A 27,525-nucleotide genomic window follows, 5' to 3' on the forward strand; every position below is an offset into this window, starting at 1 on the left:
TATAGGCCGATTTAAGGTTAGCAACTATTTTAAACTGTTGCGATTTGGTAGCTCACAGCATCTTGCGAATGGTAGTGAGCTTTGGCAAAAATTGCATCGATCATTTCATAGCGAGCATGTGGAAGAATTCAAATATCACAGATATACTTTTGTAGGTCCTGTGCTTCTTGAGTTATGTTGTAAAGAATGCTGAATCAACAACACTTTAGTAAAACTTACATACAACAATAAATCAAGCAAGTTTTCAAAGTATAAGATTTGTAGAATTAACATTTGCAAAACATAAAAGTGTTATTTTTCAATAATACTTAGTATATTGATTTAGACAATGAATATGCAACAGAATAATGTCCACATTTCCCTGTACGTTTGAGCCTGTTTTTACAGTGTGCTATGCAAGCATATTTTCGGTTCGCGGTGTTTGTCTGTTATAACCTTATTTTCGCACGATGTGAATTATATACATGCATCTCTATAATTTTTGCACGCATTTTAAGTGGTTGGCAAGTGATCTGAGTGATAACCCTAAATTCGAACTTGATAATTTTAAAATTTCACTCTTTCCGTTTACAACGTGTGCAACAGCAAGAACGCAAAAACATATCCTAACTTATAGTTGCGCAGTTCCCATTGATGATGGAATATTGTCAGAGGATGATTTAAGGAAGCCCCATCATACACTGCAAACGTGTTATCACCAGAGTTTCAACTGCCACTTTACTTTTCAAATCCCATTGAACTCTGTGCAAAAGATATTGTTTAAGAATTGTGCGTGTGTCATTATTAGTTGGTCGATTTCAGATCTAAAGTGATGTATGCATGAAGGATAATTCACACCTTCTGTAGGTAACATAAAATGTGAAATCGACCAGCATTGTGAATGCGGTTTTATTGTACATATATCAGTCCAAATTCAAATTTAACCATGGCCGTCAATGCTATGTGCGAGCAGTCGTGTCATGTTCACTCACACAGCTGTGCTAACCGCAAGTCAACACAGTGGCGTGGTGGGAAGTGCTTAAATCATCCTCTGGAATATTGTACACTACAATCTTGGAAAAAAATACTTGGAACACTTGGTACACGTTGTCGTAATTCCATGCAGAGTTTGCAATGATCATGGGAATGACGTGTATTTTGGTTTTGAACAAACATGACATCTACAACAATGATTTACCCTTCCCCTATCCCCATCAAGCAATGTTGGAACACTTTGGAAAACTGCTGAAGACTGCAGGGATGTCAGTTTTTAAAAAAGTGTTCCAAGACTTATTTCCAAGATTGTAGACTAATTTCAGTAAACACACGACGTTGATGTTTTTGGACAATAATTGTAAAAATGAAGATACTGTGATTTCTACAAACATATAAATAAGGGGAAATGCTAAGCATAAAATTCGATATTTATACGTTATTAAAAATATAGTACAATTACGGAAATTGGGCCAAAGGTGTCTCATTTCCGATGGCATCGTTCATTGACCTCCACTGAACAACCATGTAGTTTGAGAACTGTGTCGTGGACAGATGCGCATGTTTGCGATCGTATTGTATCATATCAAATACCGCGATTACGATCCGGGCATGGGTTGCCAAACCCGCGATTTGGTAGCCCAATTGGGCGACTTTTAAAGATTTTCCCCGCGACTTTTGACAATTTCCGGTCCCATAGAAACCAATGGTTAAGAAAAAAATTGGGCGACTTTTCAACATTGGCTCCCGCGACTTCCGCTAGTTTCCAATCCCCATAGAAACCAATGGTTACGAGAAAAATTGGGCGACTTTTCGATTATTTGACCCGCGATTCGGGCTGAAATCTTTTGGCAATTCCGGGTATGTTACCTGCACCTGGCGACCATGCATACAACAACGCTCGACTCTTACGACAGGTCAACAAACCCTTGTAAAAAGTTCTACAAATGTCATTCTGTCGTTCACAGCGATCGTTCGCCCCGTAATTGCCGACGACGTCGCCGCGTTACGGACGGCGCCCACTTCGCACCAAAGCTGCGAAATCGAAACGACTTCGTTGGTGCCCTTTTAACCTTTCTCGTGGCTACCTACAGTGTTGTTGTATCGGTGAATGAACCCCTTTGACGGTTGGGGATTGCGCTTGTAAGTGCTTGTAATCATGGTGTAGGATCAGAGGTTGTTTAAATGTAGCCCCAGAATACATTGCAGCCACGGATAGCATATTTGAGAAAATATCACACTGGGCTCCTGCTGTGTATGGTCAAGGTTGTTATACGACCAGTTAAGCTATGTGTCTGCATGCATTCATGTGCAAGAAAACTTTGCTGGTTTCATCTTAGTTTCCCAAAAATTTAAAATGTCTAAAGCTGTTTTAAAAACACACGACTTTTTAACTTTCTTGGTGTCAATGTATCCACAAACATTATCCCTACCTAATTATCAATTCAAAACATAAAAGTCTCGATGAATATTCCATCAAAACCACTGGTTCTTGTTTTGTACATAAATTTGAATGTGAAATGGTGTTGAAATGGCTCCTTTATTACATTGCACATACTGCCATACTGCATGCTGGGATTACATTGAACCAACCTCTGGTGTAGGATAACCACTTCATAACTTTATACGCATAGGTTCAAATCTGGAATATCGCCCTGCTGATGACATTCACTAAAGATCTTAAACTTTTCAGATATCAAAACTTGTAAAAATGTTTTAATATAAAAGAATAAAGTGAGAAAGTGCAAGCGATAAATTCGACCAGAATTATCGTACTAAATTGTCAACATCACACACATGTGCCAACATTTACAGAGAAGAAATTTGGGGTGTTGAATCTCTTCCTATAATCAATATTCAAGACGAGGTATTGTTGGTCGAAGCAGCCAAAAAAAAAATCGATTTTCATTATCTAAATCAATATATTATTGAAAAATAACACTTTGATATTTTACAAAAATTCATTCTACAAATCAAATACTTTGAAAAATTGCTTGATTTATTGTTATTAATGAATTTATCGTTTTCAAAAGTGTTGTTGTTTCAGCCCTCTTTACAACATAACTCAAGAACCACAGGACCTACAAAAGTATATCTGTGATATTTGAATTCTTCTACACACTCGCTATGAAATGATCAATGGATTTTTTGCCAAAGCTCACTACCATTCTCAAGATGCTGTGAACTACCAAATTGCAACAGTTCAAAATAGTCGGCTAACCTTAAGGGAAGGGGTATGAACGTTTGGACAGTATTTATTGTGGGACATTAGAGCACATCAGACATATCGAATTGCATTCTGAATACGAAGAATGTCCTTCTGATATCAAATAATTTTGATTTTTGAAATTCGCAATGTAATACACATTTTATGGCAAATCATTAAAAATTTATATATTTGATATTTAACAGTACTTGAAGTAAACTTTATAAATCTGATGATTTATACTTAAAGTGTATGTAAGTGGGATGAAAAGCCGACGATCAATTGAACATTTTGACCTTTCGTATTGAAGATATGGATTTTCCCCCCAAAACACACAAAAAAAAATTGGGGAAAAAATTTATATCTTCAATATAAAAGGTCAAAATTTTCAATTCCAGCTACATACACTTTAGGAATATATCATTAGATTTATAAAATTTATTTCGAGGACAGTTATATATCAAAAATTTGAAAATTATTTGATATCAGAAAGACATGCTTCGTATTCAGAATGCAATTCGATACGTCTGAGGTGCTCTCATGTCCCACAAAAAATACTGTCGAAACGCCATAAACGCTCATTCTAGATCCAATAATGCCAAGCACACATTTGGTATTCCTTCTAAAGGATAGCAGCATCCAACATTATAAGAGAGTGACATTACTGGATGTTTGAATAGATAATTGAGAACCACTCGACTAGGAATTACATTCATTCACCCGTGCATAATTGGACCGGTACGGAGTTAAAAGGGGCAAAAAAGATAATGTGTGATATAATGCGGACTCGAGAATAACACTCAATACACACTATTTCAGTTCAAATGAATGATATTAAATGAATGACTAAATAATGAAATAAACGTTATTTGGAAAGGCAATACTTCAAAACTCAAATGTTCTAATAGCTTGAAGTATAAATTTGTTTGAATAGAACGAAATAAATCGTATACATTGCAAAATAGAACGGATTTTCGCTTATAAATTAAGACATATTCAAAACCATTTCATCGTATTAACCCTAACACCTGTAAATACCACGACGAAAAATTCTGCGCATACATGCATCCCAGGGTCTGCGATGACGCAATCACCCTATATATATATCTGTTATATGCTCAAGGAATTGCTGGCCGGGCAGCAATAACCCGTGTAGCTACCGGTCCGTGATCGTGTGGTTGGCATGCGAGGGGTCAAAGGTTCGAATCCAGGGGGTGCCAAGTCAAAAATTATTCTTCTTCTTGACTTTTTCGGATCTTCTTTGACTTCCGACATCAAAAACCAGGGTTCAGTGTTAGGGTTAGATAAGATGTATTTTTCCAGATTAGAGCGTCACCTAATGGTATGTTTAGCCAGCTTTTTGCGCTAATGGACTGCAAATATCCCCCGCTTGTCTTCATAATTTTCCCGTTCTTGGCACGCCACACTCAACCATTAAAATTACTAGTATCTTGGCTGGAGTCCACGATTATGCAAGAGGATTTTAAATATCGCAAAATTTATATTTAAAAAAAACGTCATCTTCGAAAGACTTTTTAAAAGACCAATAATGGAAAATAATTTCAATATTTGAAAAGTGTAATATATTGATTAAAAATGACAGGAAACAGTAGAATATTCTGAAAATGCCCGATAACAAAATTTGCAGAATTTCATTCGTTCTACCAAATCAACACTGCGATGGTTATTTAGGTTTGTACGGCATGTGGTCTGAAATAAAAGCGGCCATTGACTGTACTTACGTACGCAAATTCAATAATGTTATTATCCAATTTGTATTTTATTATCAAAAATGAAAGTGCTAATAATAGAATAACTCAAAACAACCTTATTTGAACTATTGTGGTTTCTATTGTAATTGCATAACCGATAATAAAATAGAATTTTCAAATCAAAATACAACTTATTAATTGGATTTATTCTTGATACCGCACACCAGGGTTTTTGTTCTGAAAATATGAAAACTGGAATCGCATTGCATGCGGAATGTAAGTTACTTGGTTAAATTCCAGTTCTTTCTTGAAACATTACCCTTAAAGGGAATGTGCTCCTCACTTTACGACCTTAAGAGAAGTGGCGGAGTGGTTGCACCGTACCAATGATGTAACATTGACGTCACAAGATATAACGGATCAAATAGACTTTGGCTCGTTACACGAGCTATATAGTGCCATGCATCCACTTTGCCACCTGCCTAAAGGGCCTAAATATCTTGGGGTTTAGATGATACACGTATCGTGAAGTATGGGAGCCCCGGTTGAGAACTTCTTATTTCGCAGCCACTGCTATTGGTATTTGACCAAATCCTGGCAGGCTACAAATTAAGTAACATCGTGATATTCATTCCGGTTTGGATTTCTTTCGAAATACGGACACCAGATACAATATTTCCTTTTCCGTTTTTGGTAAATATAAATAAAATCATAACACTGTCAACAAAATATCATGGAACTCTTCACCTTTCTGATTGAATTAGATTTGTAACTACGCATGTCAATTTACTGGTATACAGGGTGTCCCAGAAAAAATTACCGAGCAAATAAAATTGTACGTAAGTCGAGAAATAGACATCAGAATCAAAAAATTTAAAATGTAGCGCATAGCTTATTTTGTTGCGCATCACATACGAACATTTTATTTGATTCGGTTGACTGGTTGCGAAGAAATGAGCGATTACACAAAGTGTGCATCAATTCAGTTCATTCCAAGTTTGATCAACGGACGCTTTTTTCATACTCGCTCACCGCTGCCTAAAGTGTGTGTATCTCATTAAATTTAGTTCATATTATCTATTTTATAATCGGACGGTGTTATGTCATTCATGCTTTCACTGAAGATGAATAAAAGTTTGTCCGTAAAACTTTGATTTCTGCAATTAGAAGCTTTCCAACTGCAATTCTCTATGTTGTGCAAATATGTTATATTTTAACTTTCCAAAGAACATTTGAGACAAGAATAACAATGGTCATGTGCTTACAGCTTCGTGTGATTTTTGATACCATGCAACATCATTACTGTTAAAGTTTTAAAAGATTTAAACTTTGCATTACAATTTCTTGGAAATATTCCAAAAACATTAATGTGTGTGAGAAATTTTTAAGCCAGCTGGAATTCTTTATGCAATAATTTTTTATGCAACATTAACGAAAACTATATATTTACAAGTACCGAGCATCATCTTACATGCAAGCTTTCATTTTCAATATCGTGCAGGTTTTCATATTTGAACAAAACCTAATTAAATGTTTTGCAAGAAACAGATTGTTTAAAAAGAACGAGGATTTCACAGAAGAAAATATGAAGCCCATTGACAGTTAACAACTAGTGTGCATTATTTTGAATGATCTTTCTTTCAAACTTGGAATGAAGTGAATTGACACATGCGTTATGTAATCGCTCATTTCTTCGCGATCAGTCAACCGATTCCAGCGAAATTGGCGTACGAGATGCAGAATAAGATGGGCTACACGCTGATGTTTAGATTTGTGGATTTTGATGTCTATTTCTCGACTTACGTTCGAATTTGTTCGCCCGGTAATTTTTTCTGGGACACCCTGTAGTGGACATTGGGGTCGCCATGTCAGACCTGACGCTGATAGAGGCGTTGATGACATACTTTTCCAATAGACTAAATGTAATGGAATAAATGCTACAAGTGCAACTATAATACATGGAAATGTACTATAGTATTAGTTTGCAATCAAGAAATCGTCAACACACAGCGCTTCTGGGGCAAAAGGCCTAACCCTAACCCTAAATCCCGGAGCATTAACCATTACTAATCCTAGTGCTAAGAACGAAATGTGTCGACTGAATCTCGTTAATAGGCACATATGCTTATTATCGAATTTTTACGGTATATGTTTATCATCGAATATTATGGTAAAACAAAGGAGAAGTATTGATCTCTAAACACTGCATGCAAGAAGCCAAATGGTGGGTCCTACTTATTTACTCACTCATTTTCTAGATCATCTTATCAGAGTACATGGGTATACTTCGCCGTCCATCAGTAGGCCTACTTTTATTTTCCAACCTCAAAAACAGGGGCTAGGCCTAGGCGTAGCAAGAGACTCGAGGCCCATGGACAAAGAGCAGTGCGGGCCCTTTTAACATCTCCTTTATCCAGTGGCGTAACTACGGGGGGGGGGGGGGGCAGAGGGGGCCCGCTACCACTAGGGGGCGCCAAATCGGCCTCACTTAACCTCATATTTGGCTATTTTAGCCACAAAATTGCAAATTTTTACGAGCTTCGCGCGAATTTATTCCACTTTTGCACCATATTTCAACAATTTAGCTTCAAAATGGCAACATTTGTCAAGCGCTTCGCGCGCATTTGTAACATCAACTTATTATGTCACAAAAACGTGCTGGATTAACTTTACTTCAAGATTTGTTTCCAACCCCATATCCCCAATGTCAAAAAGAAATCTACGCCACTGGGTGAGGGGGGAGGGAGGTAGGGGCGCCAATTTTTGTTTCTTGCCTCGGGCGCTACCAACCCTAGTTACGCCACTGCCTTTATCAGCCCCTTTTTCGTTTTCGCTCGGGCCCCTGGACTTCTTCCACCCTGTCCACCCGCTTGCTACGCCCATGCTCAGAGACTCTTTTATTCACCCTTTCTTTTGTAAATTCTTTTGGGGATGGCAGGCTATTTTAAGTTTAAAAAGACCTCTTTTGAACATAAGCAATGTTCATGATGGTAGAATTTTGATGATTCTTCACAAATATCGTCACTATATACTGTCCACTCAGATTTGAATTAATTTTTTGTTTTTTCTAGGACCGATTTCTAGTCCATCTGAATTGGTTTATGTAGATTTTGCAATCCAAGTACAGTGTTACTTTAAAATCACATACCATGCCACAATGTCCACACCATACCATGGGTATATTACATTAACTTTCGCACACTTCATGAGCTAAAATGATTGCATAATTTATTATCCAATATCAAAGTTCAATAACATTCAGTGCAACATTGCAGCTGAAAATTTGATCCCGAGTTCTAGAGTATGAGTTTTTGTACCCGAGGCATTAAAAGGTCATTCTGTGAGTGTGTATAAGCATATAGGTTACAGAACTTTGTCATGTAACATTGCGATATTTGAGATGCTATTCGCTTTATTAAACATTGTTAAACCATAAATTTTTAATAGGACAGCGCATGACAGCGAGACACGTATAATACGTTGTGAGCGTCATAAATAGTCAACAATATCATAAGCTGATGACATAAGCTGTCTTCATGTATAAAATTGAACATACAACGTGACCAAACTACATTAAAATTGTATCGAGTTGATTGTAAATCACTTGTTTTAAAACATTGAACTCGCCCTATATTCCTGCGTGTTGTGTCTTAACATTGTTTGTCTGCTCTAAGAAAGGGTATATTCACAATGCTCTTGGACTACTCATCTTTAGCGAGCCACAACCACAGCGCCAGCCTATATTGTTATACTTATATGTTCCACACTCAGGGGGGGGGGGTCGAAAGGCAGCCATTTGATACAGGCTCTTAAGAGATAGCTGCTTTTATGCTGTCATGCTACCACAAGTTGGTGCTGAAGTAGCAAAATTCGGAAACCTTGTTCCGAAACAAAACTTGCAAACATTGCACATGCTGAACTATGGTTTCAGAAAAAACCCCATATTTACAGCTCGTCTTAATAATTCTTTTAGCACAAAATGATACTAAATACACAATTATCACAGTTATGACTTAATAGTAATAGGCTTCCTCTCTTGACTATATTAAAGAATTTATCAGAATTGCGTTCGTTTGAACCAATTTACAATAATGAGAGTAAAAAGTTCAGAGATTGCTGAAGTTACATTTTTGTCATTCATTATATTGATGACGCGTGCCTGATACGCTCTCTCAATTCCCATAAGGCAGTCATTTGTTTATTTTATAAATCGAGCGTTATTATCAAAACAAAAGCATCAAATTATTTTGATGAAGTCTAAAAGCATGACAAGTAGTCTCAAATGCTCTATATTTTGACCTCAAGAAACGCAAGACCTCCTTCATAACACATCCATTATGGTGTTGAGGTGTTGTATAGAAGGAGTCTTGTATGTTCGGCAGAAATAGATTATTTAATTTGCCACATCATAATCCTGTCTCTATCACGGCAAAATAAAGTTTAATTTTGTGAATATTTTGATACTGACAGTCCTGGACGAGTACAGTACAGGACATATCTATAACCCGTTTAAACATATTTTCTTGCTGATGGCGTTGATGTAATCGGGCACTATAATTGTATAACACAAAAAGATATGGTGGCTCTGAAGCGTTTAAGCGGCTCTTTCAATTGAAGGAATGAAAACGTCTGTACAGTACTCCATTTTGTATTGATTCACCCCTTTAGAGCGTCATCAGCCACTATTTCATCATGTTCATGATTCCTGTTAATCATACACAAAAAATTAAATCCTCACAAATGAATAGAATCTATTCAAATTTGACAAGTATGACTATTCGGAGGGGGCAGAATTCCCTTCAAAATGAATCGGATTTTCTCATCAAAATGAGAAGAAACTCATCAAAGGCACATATGCTTATATACGAATTTTTACGGTACTAGGCTTACAATTCTTGCTTTATATTGAAGAAAACGCCTGCGATTATTTTTCTCATACATATTGGTTCATATATCATTAGAAATTTAAATTTTAGTTTGAATCCTCCTGTTAAAGGATAGGGGTCATTCACTTACTGTCTAGCCTGCATGTGGCCGCCATATTAGTCTCAAACTGGGCCCATGCCCTATAATCAAAATAAGTTCATTAGCTTTAAAAGCTTTTAGCATAGACAACTTGCACAGGTTGCTTGGAATCCTGATTGATCCGGGCCATACCCGGTTCCTGCACTCCGTATATCAGCGGGTACTCATGCTCGTCGGAAATTTCGCGAAATTATGGGGTATTTGCAGATAAAGGAAAGCGACTCGCGAAATACAATAAAAAGGGGTCATTTTTTCGCACACTTGTTCGCGAAATTGAAAAAAGGGTGCTCTTTATTCAACAATCACATGTATAGACTTTGTAGTTTCATTATCCAAGTTTCATTATTCCGTTTTGGCACACATATAAACAATAGATCACATAAATAATTATACGATGCATACAACCGCGAAATCGCTAACTAAAAATAGGGGTGTTTTCATCCTGAAAAGTTCGCGAAATGAGATTTAAAAGGGGGTGTTTTCAAAGTTCGCCGACGAGCATGAGTACCCGTGGATACACAGAGTGCCGGAATCGGGGGCCATACGACGAATTATAAATGCGTAGATGTGCGAGACGATGGGATCCAATCCGAATATGCAAAGACCGCGGCTTGGCGTTAATGGCGTATAATAGACTTGCTGCGCATTTCGCGCAACACACGTTACCGTGTAAATGTGAACCCAATTCGTTACTGAATAGTTCAGTTTAGAACTGGATCAAAACGGTTTTGTAGACAGCTTTAATAGTGTTAGTTTTCGCACCTTAAAGTGAATAGCGCCGTAGTAGGTTCGACATGTGTTAATTGCTGCACTGTTTTCGTCGTACTTTCCGAGGCAATTATCAACGTAATGGATGCCATCCAAGTTGCTAAATTTGAAATAAAATGTTCAGGGTGATTTAAAAGCTTGAAATAATTCTATATAATAAAAAGCGGAAGTTTTAACATACCAAGGCCATCTATAAATTTATATATTCGTTCGCCGTTTATTCATTCATTCATTCATTCATTCATTCATTCATTCATTCATTCATTCATTCATTCATTCATTCATTCATTCATTCTCATTAAGTCAGTCAGTCAGTCAGTCAGTCAGTCAGTCATCAGTCAGTCAGTCAGTCAGTCAGTCAGTCAGTCAGTCAGTCATCAGTCAGTCAGTCAGTCAGTCAGTCAGTCAGTCAGTCAGTCAGTCAGTCATCAGTCAGTCAGTCAGTCAGTCAGTCAGTCAGTCAGTAATCAGTCAGTCAGTCAGTCAGTTATATAAATATTCATTCATTCAGACCATTCATTCATTTACTCCTCCTTATTTTGCTTAAAAATTATATATCATGATTATGGCAGAATAGAAACAAAACATAAATTTATAACCATGATAACATTAACAGGGAACAATATAATTATCATGATATATCAATAAAACAACAATAACACAATCAACATTGTTAGCAACAACATTGCTAAAACATGAAAAAGAGCGGCAAGAATACTCATTCTGTTTCTTAAAGGAGTATTCGTGATCCTAGCATCCTCTTTTTATGACATTTTTCAGTAGATATCCACGAAAAAAGCTTATTCCCAAAATTTCAGTTGATTATCAATTTTGCGTTTGGGAGTTATGCATGATTATGTGTATTACACTGCTCCATAGGCCACTGTTGTAATTTCGTTCTGGTCATACCAGAACGAAATTCAAATGTGACGATATTTTGGCATTTTGCCAAACAAATTAATCTGGAAGAAATTTTTTGTGCATAAACATTATGTAGCAAGAGGTTTCCAGTGGTATAAAAATATAAACTTTTTTTGAGAAAAGTGGGTGATGAGGCGCAACCGTTTTGTGACATGAGATGCAACACTTTAATTGTAGTAGGCCTAACCATGGTAACAGTCTATATTTTAATGAAGAATTATAGAAATTGTCTTTATAGAGTTTTAGAAATTGACTTTATAGAGTGATAATGACATAACCTATTTAAATTTCAATACAGGTTTTTTTATTTTCAAATCCAAACATGCCAAAGATCACCACCCTATATAATGTCACTTTCCCTAAGCCATTGACCCACACATTGTGGGTCGTTGATCTTTGCGTCACATGTGTTTTAAATGTAGGCCTATAGCTGGCATATTGGCTTCATAATGTGCATATCTAAACATTATTTTTAAATTAATTTAAAATAGTGTAAGTAATAAATGGACAAATAAAAGGTATTGTTTACATGTGTTCTGCCTTTTAAGAGCACACATTTGACTGTCAGTCTTCACAACTCCTTAAAATTTATAGATTGTTTTTTGCAAAAACTTTTAAACAGGTACATTAATGAAATGGCGTAAAATATTTTGGAAATCAACAGATATAAATATCCAGAAACTAATTCCTTATAATTATGCAAATTTATAATGAAAATGTATACAATTGTGATTAGATACCACTAATTTCGTTTTGTTTTCATTTTTTCTTATTCTATACAGAAGTGGCCAATGAGATCACGCCTATACGCCGGAGCTTTGGAATGCGCCGTCAACAGCAGTTCGTGACCGGTGGGTTCCTGTGAAACGTTGAGCCTCACACACTGCGCAGCTGATCCCGTAATTTACCCCGTAATAACACAGGCGTGAAACGCATCGGATATAATGATGGAATTTTGAATTGGAAGCAACGGAAACAATGACGGAACTTTGAATTTATATAAAATCGGAGAATCGAACAACAATGAGACAAAAACAATCAGAGTACGACTTCGGAAAAGTCAGAATTTTGACACGTGAGATGCGGATTATGAACTTTATAAATCACGTTTATTTTAACAATGTTATGTTAAACACGTTTATTTTTTCAAAAATCGCATTTGACACAATATTTAACAATATTATGTTTTGATGGATCCAAGTGTGTGAAAATATTGGATCCAAAACATAATAATGATACAATTGGATGCTTTAAGCCCAATATTTATTAGTCTCGATGATTATGTTAACTATGATTTCTGAAGAAAAAAAACCATGTTCATCAAACAGCAAGTTTTTTCTTAATTTTTAAGGAATAGTGAATGCCAAAATTTCCTATACAGGTATATAATCCGGGCGAATACAATTTGGTGATTTTAAATGAAGACTGAAGCCTGTAGTGTAAGAAGTGTCCAAGTGCACAGAATAGGCCTATACGTCTCTGTGAAGCCAGTCATGAGAAAAAAACTTGCCGTATAGGACATGTCTTTGTGTTTTATATTGTGTTTTCATTGTTTCTGTTGTTGAAGACGGGTCTATTAATTGCCAAGACATGTCTTGCGTTACGACATGTCTTAAATATGCTGCCAAGACACCATTTTTAACGTATACTGCGCCAATAAGGTATCCTTACATTTGGAAAAATAATCGCAATTCCAAAACTGAACAATATTGGGGTAAATTTGTTTTTTTAATAGATGCACTATCTAATCCTGCACATTATGACACCACATTGAATGCATTGTGACCTCAAGAAGTTAAGTTACAAACAATTGAATAGACGAAGGTCCGGTTTTAAAAGTGACAAACTGGCCTATACAAGACGCAAAAAGATTCCAACAAGCAAAACAAAGAGACAACACAGTTTATTCAATGAAGCGTTATTTAAAGCAGTTTTTATTTCATTTTTTGCATTTTATTTGTCAGTTCTTTTGTTTAAGTTTTCTTTTGTTCCGTTTGTTTTAAATTAAAGCCAAACGCATAAATTAGCCATTCACCACTCTCAAACCAGATGTCTAGTCTGTGGTGTTTTGAATAGGCCAGTTTGTCACTTTTAAAACTGGACCTTCGTCTAATCAAATGCTTGTAACTTTGCTTCTTGAAGTCACATTGGATTCAATGTGGTGTCATAATGTGCAGGATTAGATAGTGTATCTACTAAAAAAAATTACTCCAATATTGTTTAGTTTGGAAATTGTGATTATTTTTCCAAGTGTAAGGATACTTTATTGGCGCAGTATATTTTCCACTTCGGTCTCCAAAATTCCAAATTGTCTTGAACCAGTCTTCTTACCTATAAACCATCATGTAAATATAATAAAGTTTGTGTATATTTTCATTTTGTAATATATAATTATTGTAGATGATCATACCTTCCTCTGGATTACCCCAGCACATCTCCCCATGCATCCCCACATCTTGTCTTGCGAATTGCACATACCGAGAGCGCAATACAGTCTGCCTGACAATGTTGACTTTCCGGTCATGAAATACCCAGAATGCATTAGATGCATGTTTAAAGGGGCTTTGAGGATATAATATGATTGTGTGTCTCAAAAATGGTATAACCATTCCGGTGGCGCTTTTACATAATTCATGCCGAATGCGTTATTTGAAAACATTATAGTTTTTTTTAAGATTAATTAAATAAAAAACATATTCAAATTTCCAGGTCTCAATTAAAGATCACATTATGTAAAATTCTTGAAAAGTAAGTCTGTAAAAAAACACGATGACATTTTATATTAGTTTTGTTTAAATTCAATACTCAAAATGATACATTTAAGCCTAACCATGCTAACGTGCGGCGTGATCTGCATGGATATTAATAAAGCATTTGATACAATGATCACAACTTGCAATGCTCAGCGCAGAAAACGGTGTTCGCTAAACGACGTGCGCACTGGCGTGACGTCAAATGACGACATCTCAGGTGTACCCGGAAAGGCTTATGGGATTTACCGAAAGGGTCAATCGAGATCGTGTCCATTTTCACATTTTAGCATAGTCACTAACCTAGGCTAGCCTTAATCAATCTGAAAGACCTTTCACTTTGAATAGGTTATTTAAATTAGGTTAAAACATATCACTCTTACGATTCAACCATATTTTGTTTTGTGGCTAGCGAAAATAGACATACAGTTTATGTCTGTATGCATAAAGCCTCATTTTTGTATTATTTATTATGTTTAAATACTAATGCAATGTTGTAAATACTAATATATTATTATCAACCATTTGTGAAGCTTATGGGCGCGTTTCTGGAAGGTGGGCTATACTTAGGCCATTGCCTCAGAACTTGATAGCCCTATGGATTTGAAAACGTATCGTTTTAACATATTTCAAACGATTTACAGCTGTATGCTCACAAAAATGATGTAAAACAATGTAGAAAGACCAATGTGTATATATATTTTTGAATGAGATTTGTTTTCATTAGTATATGTGACGTGTCATGTCAAAAGGAGACACTTTCGGGCAGGATCGTAAATGGAGAAAAAGCCAAAAATCTGCCCGGATAGTATTTTTTTACAATTTGGGTTTGTTGTGAATTTGTGGTGTTATTAATTTTAAAAATATTGTCTGATAGTTTCAGACCGGAATATAACTGGCATCTTGTATTTTTTGAGAGATTTTTCAAGGTATATCCTACTCTCAACATTGTCAATAATATTTTTAAAGGCCGATATCTCAATTTCCAATTTTATAATACCACAACTTTTACCAACTCAATATCTTCGCTTAGGAATGTCCGATTTCATTGGGGAAAACGGCATTGTGGAGCAAAATATCTCTATATTTAAGCTATGTAAAAACCTCAAAATTGATAACCTGCCCAAAAGTGTCTCCTTTGACATGATGACACGTCACATAACCAAAACATGTTAAAGGATTAATCACTCACTGAACCAGGCCAATTTCAAGATTATGTGAGAAATTTTACATGTTTAATTGAATGAGAAGTCATTCTTTTAAGGACCTATACATGTAAATAGGACAAACCTTTCAGTATAAAAGCAAACTTTTATTTCCCAATCTTTTGAAAGTTAAAACAATCTATAGATGTTCATGTCTTAAAAGTGAAATTTTACCAAAACAAATGGTCTCCCATATCACTCTTTTCACCCTTTCGCATGAACCATTTGACCATATTACCTTATTTGGAATAATTATAACAATACGAGTAAATAGAAATAAGAGTGTTGGTTATTTGTGAGATTGAACGAATTTTCTAATTTTACACTTTTCGTATACCAAATAACATATATTTGCTGCTTATACAATAATGCTGCTGTTTTATGCTTAGTGTCTGTGTATCATAGATATCATTACTGTATATTCTAGAAAACAGTTTTGTTTGTAAATAAACGCTAGTTGTATTTATGACAAAAGACATTAAATAAATGAATCAAAATGAAAATAACATATTTTATGTGTGTACTAGTATACATTTGGATGTTCGTGTATTTACTTCAGTTTGAAATTAAAGTAAGACAATGATGTAAACAGGTATACTCTCTATAGTGGATAATTATATACTGCGCCAAAAAAAGTATCCTTACACTTGGAAAAATAATCTCAATTCCAAAACTAAACCGTGTTTTTTTAATAGATGCACTTAATCCTGCACATTATGACACCACATTGAATCCAATGTGACCTCAAGAAGTAAATTTACAAGCAATTGAATAGACGAAGGTCCAATTTTAAAAGTGACAAACTAGCCTATAGAAGGCACAAAAAGAGTCCAACAAGCACAACAGAGACAACACAATTTTTTCAATGAAGCTTTATGTAAAGAATTTTTTATTTTAGTTTGTACTTCTCTGTACTTCACACAACTTTCATTTTATTTGTCAGTTCTTTTTTTTCTTCAGGTTTCTTGTGCTCATTTTGTTTTAAATTAAAGGCACATTCACCACTCTCAAACCAGATGTCTAGTCCGTGGAGTTTTGAATAGGTCAATTTGTCACTTTTAAAACTGGACCTTCGTCTAATCAAATGCTTGTAACTTTGCTTCTTGAAGTAACATTGGATTCAAAGGGGTGTCATAATGTCCGGATGAGATAGTGCATCTATTAAACAAATACATTTACCCAAATACAGTTTAGTTTTAAAATAAAAATATTTCTCTAAGGAGTACTTTTTTGGCGCAGTATACTTGTTAGAGTAGATGTATTTAATCATGTTCAAATGGCATCCCAGGCACGTATCAATGCAAAATTATGAAACACGATCATCCGCGGCGTTGTCTTTTTAAAGACAATTCTTGTTGAACTTAATTATTGACCTTTGACATGTTTGATAATGAATGATATCTAATCACTGCGTCGCTGTTTTGGCATACTATCGTATGACGATTTTTGGGCAAAATGACTTATATAAACTTTCAAAATCTATGCTGAATTAAGGCTTATGGCTAGCACACAGAGCATTATAAAAGAACTATTTTGAAGGCTATTCAAGTTCAAGTTAAAATTAGATGATCAAAAAATATGCACATTGTTCTCGTCAAAATTGTTCTAGATGACAGGTCGTTGCAATCCAGGTGTGCGGACTAGGGCCACCATCGCCTAACAATCGTAAACACATGTAGGGCTAGCCAAACTTACCCTTAAGGCTAGTTTCATATTAGGGTCTACATGTTGATTTTGTACCTACAATAGCTTAAGGGCTGAACTACTTGATTGTTGACAATTTAAGGTGACGCCGAATAGGGTACAGCATTTTTTAATAGCTACAAAGATTCAAAACTTACAGTTCTTTTTCGAAATGTCCTTTATATCACAACCCGGTATCACACCTTAAAAGAGTGGTTTCAACTCTTTTAGGGGTGTTTTCACTCATTTAGGAGTAGTTTTCACTCTGCAAGGAGTGATTTGTACTCTTTTGGAGTGACTTTCACCCTTCTCACTCTTTTTAAGAGTTAAGCAAATTAAGAGAGTAATGGCAGCTTACAACAATTATGAAAAATAATGAAACTGACAAATTGTGTTCAACATACACAAAATTAACGAAAAGAACACGCCGTATAAGATAAATTAAAAAATATAATTTCACATCGTATTAAGTTTGTGTGTCAAGATTAACAAATAAATAACAAAAGAACGAATCTGCATGTTTGGATCAGTGTAGGCCTATCACAATTGACGGATTTATATGGTAGGTTAAGAAACACACTAGCAAAACTCTCTCAAATAAACAAGTAAACAAACAAATACCCCAACAAACAGGTGAGAAGAAAGCAATTGGAGGACAACATAATTATCCGGCATAAGAATAAACTATAGGGATTTATTCACATTTTTTCTTAATCGGGTTATTGCTGAAAAAAAATGCAAAACTGCATAAAAAGACAAGAATACCATTGTCACCTTAATAATACACAAACGGACACACGTCGTACTCAAACCCCACCCATTCGCTTTTGTGAATAGGGTTGCATTAATATTGACTTAAAAGTCGGCACTTTAGCATCCTCCTCAGCCTATAATTTTCATGTAAAAATAGAATAACTTTTACATTGATGATCTCAATCTCAATTTCAAAATCGCCCAATCCTGACAATTATTTATAAACCACTAAACGCCAATATAAATATTTTGAAACTTTCACCCAATCCACGTGTACATCGAGAATCAATACAAGGTGTATGTAAGCATTAAATTAATGGTAAGATCATGAAATAAAGATACGGAAGGCACCGGGGGAAGGCACAACAGATAATCCTTCTTTGTGTCTGTCTATCTAAGTGTCTGTCTGTTTGTACTATGACTTTGCGGGTGACTTTGCCCACTCACTAATCTCCATTCATTCGCTGATGGACGGATGTTGTGAATGAGTCGAATATACGCTGGCGAGGTGATGTAATAATCGGATTAACTACCATAGTAATAGATGAAAACAATTTTGAATATATCGCGCTGCGCTACAAGCAGGTTTCACTCATCACATGTGTATGTCTGTAATTATAGATTGGATACTTTTTGACAGAAAAAGATACTAATCTTACAGGTGCGAGTGATCAGCATGATACGGTATGGTTCAATGCAGAGGTACCGAGTAACGTACCAGTGCAGCACGGTACAGTATATTCAAAAATTGTTTTCATCTATTGCTGTGGTAGTTAATACGATTATTACAGTCATAACTTCGCCAGCGTATTTAGAAATAGTTATGGTTGCACATGCAGATACTTTTTTGAAAGTCCTTAAAGGGGGTCACCGGTAATCATAACATTATGCCTTATAATTTATGTTAGAAAAATAATTATCAAGCACGAATCACATGGTTTTATTGAAAACAAACTCATATTGACCATAAAAACGAATAAAAACAGTCGGCTCTCAATACGCGATATTCAAAATTCCCGCGACGAAAGTGCAATGACGTAGAGGTTACTTGTGCTCAATTGTTGTCAACCTTCATTGTATTTATGGGACGCCATTGCACTCGAATGGTCAATATAAGTTTGTTTTAAATAAAACATGTGATTCGTGCTTGATAATTATTTTTCTAACAAATAAGGCATAATGTTATGATTGCCGGAGACTTCTTTAATAATTTTGAATTAAAAGGGCGTGTCTACAATCATTGCAAACAAAGTTCAAAATAATGCTTTTAGGCATAAGTACGACATCGAGTTTTGAACTATATAGGCCTACAGTGATTTGGTTTCTATTTTAGGTTTGCAACTCATCAATGAGATTGACTAGTAAGTAATATTGGATGATAACTGGCCAAGAGCCATGTAAGCACTAATCAAAGAACATGTACTTTGTATCACCCAGAAGTTGTTGGCTAAACAAGCCGTAACCGCCGCTCTCGATGATGCCGACCCTGCCGCTCGCTGCCCCTGGGTTAGATACAGTAGGATGTAAAAGTAAAGTGACTGTTGGAACATAAGTTACCCCGTTGTGAATAATGTTCAGTGAACTTTTTCAAAACTTGATTGTGTAATTATTGTGTTTTGAAAAGGGTAAAAACAGGGATAACCGACATCACAAAATTATGTCATCTGTGTGTTGAACATTGTAAAAACGAAGTTTGCACCACATCAAACAACCCGTCACGTGTACCACCGATATGTTCAGTGGTTATATGTTATAGCATTATCAATAAATATCCTTTAATAGTGATACTTTTGAACTTGTTGACTCCTTAAATAAATCGATTTTAATTCTTATTCCCTGAGCTAGTAAAGTGAATTCAAGTGAATTCAAGTGAATACAAGTAAAGTAAAGTAAAGTAAAAAGTAAAAAGTAAAGTAAAGTAAAAGTAAAGTAAAAGTAAAAAAAGTAAAGTAAAGTAAAAAGTAAAGTAAAGTATAGTAAAGTAAAGTAAAGTAAACTGAAGTTTTTCAAAACTTGATTATGTAATTATTGTGTTTTGAAAAGGGTAAAAACAGGGATAACCGACATCACAAAATTATGTCATCTGTGTGTTGAACAAGCCAAAAATGAAGTTTGCACCACATTAAACAACCCGTTACAATGTGTACCGCCAATGTGTTCAGTGGTTATAAATGATATATAACATTATAATAAATATCATTTAATAGCGATAGAAAAGAAAAGAAAAGATAAAAAGACGAGAAAAGAAGGAAAAAATAAAAGAAAAGAAAAGAAAAGACGAGAAAAGTAAAGAAAACGAAAGAAATGACAAGAAAAGAAGCAAAAGAGAAGAAACAAAAGAGAAGAAACATAAACAAGAAAGCAAAACTAAAAGACTATAGGCATGATTAATATGTTTATTACACTGCTCCGATAGGCCAGTATTGTATATAATTTCGTTCTGGTGTAGCAGAACGTCATTCAATATTGGCGATATTTTTGCTTAACGAATTAATCTGCAAGAAATGTACAAACATTATATAGCTAGAGGTTTCCAGTGGTATAAAAATCTAAACTTTCTTTTGAGAAAAGTGTGAGGATGCGGCTGAAATGCTCTTTTAAATTATCCACAATTGTGGTCAAAATTGAAAAAAAAAAAAAAAAGGTAAAATTTTCATCCTTTTTGACCCATATTTTCAAAAAATTGAGGAAACAGGTCCTAGTTTTGTGTCTTAAAACACACAAACATATGCAATTTTCGTCAATTGGAAATTAAGGGTAAGTTGTTATGTTGGACCGAAAAAAATTGGCACGGAAAATCAAATTTGGCTCTTTTCTCAAAAGCTACTCATTTTTGCCAAATCTACCGTGCTAGTTGGATTCCTTGCATCATTTCTTTCCTGAAAATGTATACTTTTATGTACTTATCATCATTACTTTTAAAGATACAATACCAGTAGGAAACGCATTTGGAGAAAACCTTCTGTTAATAGAATACTACGCTGAGCCACCAGCCTGGGTGGCTCACGCTCCAGTAATTTTAGATGATTGAGCTTAGTAATACATCAAAGAATGTCTTCCAGTTCATAAAAACAAATAGATAATCAGCTTATCGGATTAAAAGCTTAGAGGGAAGGTCTTGCTGCTCAGCGAGTGTTTGTAATTATCAGAAGGTTTTCTCCAAATTCATTCTCTAATGAAAACAATGTCTAAAATTTCACAATTTGAGTGATACTGCCAGTCCCCTTAATGCATGCTTGAACCATATTATGAACTTTATTCTTAAAATTACCAAAAATGACTTAGGCAAGTAGTGTAGTAGTCTGACGATATAGCTATTAAAATTTGTCATCAATTACAAAAATGAATCATTTGTTTATTAATAACGATAAAAAAGCACAAATGACTCAATTGAAAAATTTAGAAAAAGGAAAACAAACCAATTAATGACAATAAAATCTTAATGATTCTCTGAATTCATGGTTATATTGAGCCGGTATTTCACTGTCAAGGGTATCTTATCGCATTGTGGCCGGTTCGTTGGCCGGCGGTGGCAATACAAATAGCTTTAACAAAATCGGTGGTTTTCACGTGCTTTAGTCACGACGAGGTGGTCTAGTCCTGATCCGACCTATTTCCTTCGTTATACGGAAATGCGAAAAGAGGAACAGGGACAGGGTGATGTCGCACAATTACAAGAATGCTGGTTTTGGCCATCTAATCGCTATAAGTTGAGTTTATTATGAGCAGAAAGTAATACAAATATTCAACACGTGAAAGATGCCCTTTGTTTGTTTGTTTGTTTACTTTGTTGTCGTGTTTAATAGAGACTCCAAAGTTGCGTTCTAACGAACAACATCAGCCAAGAGACATAACTTAGCTGAATTAATGAAAATACATGCACTGCAAATAATTATCACTCAACTGATACACTTGCAATGCAATTTGATGTGTCTCATATGCTCTCATGTCCCACAAAAAATAGCGCTCTCATCTCAACGTGGATCAGCGAGACAGAATTGATCATGGGCGAATCTCAAAAAGCTTTCAAATAAATAATACACGACGGGAAATTTAAGGCTTTCTTGTCTTTTGTGTAATTTTTCTTTGAATTATTCCATATAACACGATAACACATAATAAATACCGCAGCACGATATCACATACACCTGCGACCAGGTTATATTCCCGACCCATCGTCTCCCTATCACCTTTCGTTTGCTTGGGGCCATACAGGGACACACGCTGCCTGTTGATATTTAGAGACGCGACAGGGTGTCTCAATCGCCTCGCTTTCAAGTTGGGAGCGCCTTAACGCGCATGAATCACTTTCAGTATCGACAAACCACGCCCTCTTTCATCATACTTGAGGTACAGAGGATGATTTAAGCACTTCCCAGCACTCTACTGGGGTCAACTTGCGGTTAGCAGCTGTGTGAGTGAACATGACACCACTGTCCGGGACCACTGCATAAACGTGTATGGTTAAATTTGAATTTGGACTGATATATTTACAATAAAAACACATTCAAAATGTCAGTCGATTTCACATTTTATGTTATCTACAGAAGGTGTGAATTATCCTTCATGCATACATGACTTTAGATCTGAAATCGACCAAGTAATAATGACACACGGGCAATTCTAAAACAACATCTTTTGCACAGATTTCAATGGGATTTGAGAAGTTAAGTGGCAGTTGAAACTCGCGTGATAACACTTTTACAGTGCATGATGGGGCTTCCTTAAATCATCCTCTGCTTGAGGTACTAAATCCCCGGAACATTGCAAAACATGTTATAGCATAATATTGAGGAATAATGTTTACATTGAAGATTCATGTTTAGGAAATTGATATAGTTTGGCTTCTAAACATGTTTACAAAGTGAAGGCAGGAATGTGTTCAATGCAAAAATGGCTAAACAACGTTTTGAGGATTGCACTAAATATTCTCAGCCGCTCTCGTGTGACCCAGGACCAAACTCCTCTCGTGGACAAATAATCTTATCAACAAATAATGTTAATATTACTACGTCATAATCTACACGTGTATTTCACATAATGGCCCCAGTGCTTCAAAAAAGTAGAACTCTGTGACCCCATCACACACTGATGTTTTATATTCTGCGGGCCATTGTGATATATATGTCTGATTCTTATATCCATTTGAACTGAAAACATGAAAATAGGTCGCTTTTGTGATATACATAAATGTAAGGTTAAACAAACCATATTAAAACATCGGACCCTCCCGCTCTAATAACCCTTTCATGATAGACTATTTAGGCCAAGTATCTGGCAACATACTTAGTACCAGTTACTGCTATCTGTAGAGCGCTCTCTTACCTTTTCCTAAGAAAAATAATAGTCACAAATTCCAAGAGGGCAGCAAATTAAATTAAATACATGTACGCTGCATTGCAAGAAAACTGTGTAAAACATCATGGAACCAGAAGCCAGTACGCACGGGAACGTTTGGCCGGGGGGTACCACCCCTAAGGTTTTTCATCCGTCATAAAAAAAACCCCGTGTAATTACTCCCAAGCGACCTAAGCTAATTGTAGATTCATCCTTGCGCTCATGTTAGACCGGCCATCAAAATGACCATAATATCTAGGGGGAGGGATACGGTATGAGGCCCACCATTGGTTTATACAGTAAAATCCATAATTTTCATTTCCCTCTTGTAAAATTATTCCAAGAGCTGCTGACTTTTTACTTGTTAATTATAGGTCAAAACAGTCATTTTCTTTTAGGATATTTAGGAGAAAATTCTTTGAAAATTGAATTTTGCTTATACATTTTGACTATACATTATGACGTCATAGCTCATTTCGACATTATGTGGAGAATGTTTGTACTTCTTCATGAGCTATACATTGGTACCAAATACAACGACATTATGACGTTACACTTGAAAATTAGGGGGATTACAACAACGCCCCACCCCCTCGTAGTAGCTTGTAGTCCGAGTTTCAAAATATGGCTCATACGGTACCAAATCACTGAGCAAAAAATGCAGTAGTAATGAGCTCCTAATAAAAACCCAGCAGCCGAAGGGAGTATCCCACCATGCTTTGCGGTACATTCCCCCACTTCAACTTCCAATTTCACCGCAACTCAAATCAGGGGTGCTTTTTTATTAAAAAAATTGAATTGTGAAACTATTCATATAGTTTTCAATATCTAGGTGCCTCACATCTCATTTTTTAATACATTTGCTGTGGAGAAAGCAGGGATTGCAATGCATGATGGGATACGTGGGTAAAAATTACTGGTTAAAAGTACATACATTTTATGTAACCCAATTACATGATTACGTGGTGTCGTTAAGAACCCAGTTCGTTTTGAGGTTGGGATGTTCTGATTTACGACTGATAACCTTTTAATCGTTGAAATTACAAGAAAAGCAGGCCCTGTCAGAATTACTATAAACCTCCCGGAACCTGTTTCGGTGCTCAAATAGCAAATTCCTCCGTGTGTTAAGCTCCTTAATGGTTCCGCCTATCATTCGCAAAATGTTAGAAAAAGTTGTCAGAAAACGTTTAAATGTCGGGTTATATAAAGGGTATATAAAGGGTATTAAACGTTTTCATAACATAACATTCAAAAACATTTTTGATAACTTACTGCAAACATTCCAACATATTGTTATTTAAGTGTTGGCAAAATATTTGGCAAAAAATGTTTGCAGAAAATATTTTTCAATAAGATTTTGAAAACATTTAACAAATATTTTTGAAGTGTGTTTTCATATAGAACGTTTTAAAACGTTTTCATGACCTTTATATAACCCGACATTTAATTAAGTGTTGGCAAAATATTTGGCAAAAAATGTTTGCAGAAAATTTTTTTCAATAAGATTTTGAAAACATTTAACAAATATTTTTGAAGTGTGTTTTCATATAGAACGTTTTAAAACGTTTTCATGACCTTTATATAACCCGACATTTAATTTTATTAAAACGTTTTTACCCAAACCAAAAGCCCAAAATATAACCTGTTTAAAACGTTTTAAAAACGTTTTGTGTTTGCTGGGTAAGAACCTTCCAGGGTTCTCCCTGGAAGGGGGGGGGGGCACTTCCATGACAGATATGCATCATGTGCCTCGGGATAGACCCCCTTTTTCAAACCGGCTTGTACCAAATGACCCCTTTTTTGTGTTATGGTCCTACCTATTACCCAATGACCCCCTTAAAAAAATTCATGTACTCAATGACACCCTTTTTCTATTTCCTGCTATACCCAATAACCCCCCCTTTTAATTCCCAAATTTTGGTGGTATTTGTGTTCTCCTCCAGACAAATTGAGATTTTTCACATTTCCAAGGTGGCCAAGTTGTTTTTACGCAGTTTGGCACTTATTTATGTGTACTTAATGATACTCTTTTGGCAATCCTGTACTCAATGACTCCCATTTTACTTTTTGTTACCCCAATGACCATCCTTTTTCAAAGTTTCATACCGAATGACCCCATTTTTATTCAGGTTGTGTACTGAATGACCCCATATTTTGTAATTGTACATTTGACCTGAATGCCCCTACTTTTAACATGGCCGAGGCACACCCCTGCCATTTCAGATAGGGAGTGCCCCCCCCCCCCGGGGGGTTCTCCTGGGAGGACAATAAGACGGGCAATAAGGTCCCTTTGGAACTTTCTTTTCTACGAATGTACCCGTCGGTTCTCAATTCAAATAAGCTGGTAGTTCTTACCAGGGATGTGAGGGTAAACTGTTTACGCGATTGCACGATTTGCGGCCATGGTATGCTCCTGTTCTATCGATCAGTGGCACTTCCCTGTATCGATTTATGGACGCCTACCGATTTAAGCTATATATTTCTCACACGACGTTGATGTATAAAGCCAAGTCTTTTATGCAAACACGAAATAACAAGAGGGGCAGCGCAGTTCCTTGTCTGTCGCCTGATGTTTCTTTGCGAGGTTTCGTTTATTATTTTATTGACAAAATCGTCATTTATTTTATTTATTTTATCAACACTAGTTTGAAATACGTCAAGCATATAACGCGTTAAACATGTTAGTTATAACTGAACACACTATCTAAAGTTAAAATATCAGAAAAAGGACAAATACAAATAAACCAACGATTAAAGGGGCACCTCTAAGACCATCCATCCAATTCAAAAATAATCTGTAGATTACCAATTATTTGAGCACCTGCAGAAAGGAGCACCGTGTGCACGTGCGTTGAAAGGAACACAATTATTTTAAAATGAGACTTCAAGCAATCATTATAGTCACTGTAACTTTCAGACCTAAAAAATATAATTAAAAGAATCAGCTTGCCTATTTATAGCCGCGCGAGAAAGCGAATTCGACACTAAAAATGCTACGGCATATTATGTTGTGCCGATTTTATTGGGATATTTGTGCGCATAGTACGCGAAAAAGTTTAGATTTCAGACTAACTTAGCTGAAAACGATGGTGCATTTCGGTATTTATTTGGCAAGTGCACGCCCAAAATTGTGCAACTTTACCTTATTTTTGCTCTAAACACGTTGGGTTTTTAGGCGATAAAGGATGATGCACACGATAATTATTGCTTTATTTTTCTTCCAGATTTTTAGGGTGACGTCCCCCATCGAAAAATTTCGCGTCCATCCGCTTTTGCCGCATACAGCATATGCCTGTTCATACTGTTCGTTTGATATATCGTTTGATATTTTACCGCAAAGACCTGTTTGATCGATGAATCAGCATGATCAAAAGTGTTCTGACCACACGAAACCTGGCTCCTGATGATGCCACAATGTTGGGCAAATTGGGAAGAAGGCGAGACCCAATCGAAGGCCTCTTAGATAATGTTAGATGTCTGAGATCATCACCACATCCATCTGTTTCTGTGTCATTAAGTAAATCGGTAATAATAATTTTAATCTGGGATTATAGTGATTAATATGAGACTCACAAGAATTTGAGGCCACTGATACCATAATAGTGCAACCTTAACAGAACGCACTTATATAAGACCCATTCAAAGGCCTCTGACGTTTAAGAGACAGGTTTCCATCTGTTATTATGGTTATTTTGTCATCAAACCCTATCCCTGGGTTTTAATCCTGGTTTGTAGTGATTAATTAAGGGAAGGGGTACGAACGTTTGGACAGTATTTATTGTGGGACATTAGAGCACATCAGACATATCGAATTGCATTCTGAATACGAAGAATGTCCTTCTGATATCAAATAATTTTAATTTTTTGAAATTCGCAATTTAATACACATTTTATGGCAAATCATTAAAAATTGATATTTTTGATATTTAACAGTACTTGAAGTAAACTTGATAAATCTGATGATTTATACTTAAAGTGTATGTAGGTGGGATGAAAAGCCGACAATCAATTGAAAATGTTGACCTTTCGTATTGAAGATATGGATTTTTTCCCCAAAACATCAACAAAAAATAGGTCTTTTGGGAAAAAAATCCATATCTTCAATATAAAAGGTCAACATTTTCAATTGATCGTCGGCTTTTCCTCCCAGCTACATACACTTTAAGAATATATCATTAGATTTATAAAATTTA

At 35.7% G+C, this 27,525-nt stretch overlaps 1 protein-coding gene across 1 annotated transcript in view; it reads left to right on the forward strand.

Annotated features, from left to right (window-relative positions):
* Positions 1-16,051, forward strand: part of LOC140138781 (transcription factor 23-like) — a 29,892-nt gene extending 13,841 nt beyond the window's left edge. Inside the window, exon 2 of the mRNA XM_072160550.1 lies at positions 12,387-16,051. Coding sequence (XP_072016651.1) covers positions 12,387-12,452 — 66 coding nt within the window. The 3' untranslated portion in view covers positions 12,453-16,051. The remainder of the gene's footprint in view (positions 1-12,386) is intronic.
* Positions 16,052-27,525: the final 11,474 nt, after the last annotated feature.

This window comes from Amphiura filiformis, chromosome 18, assembly GCF_039555335.1.
Source record: "Amphiura filiformis chromosome 18, Afil_fr2py, whole genome shotgun sequence".
In the NCBI taxonomy this organism is placed as follows: domain Eukaryota; kingdom Metazoa; phylum Echinodermata; class Ophiuroidea; order Amphilepidida; family Amphiuridae; genus Amphiura; species Amphiura filiformis.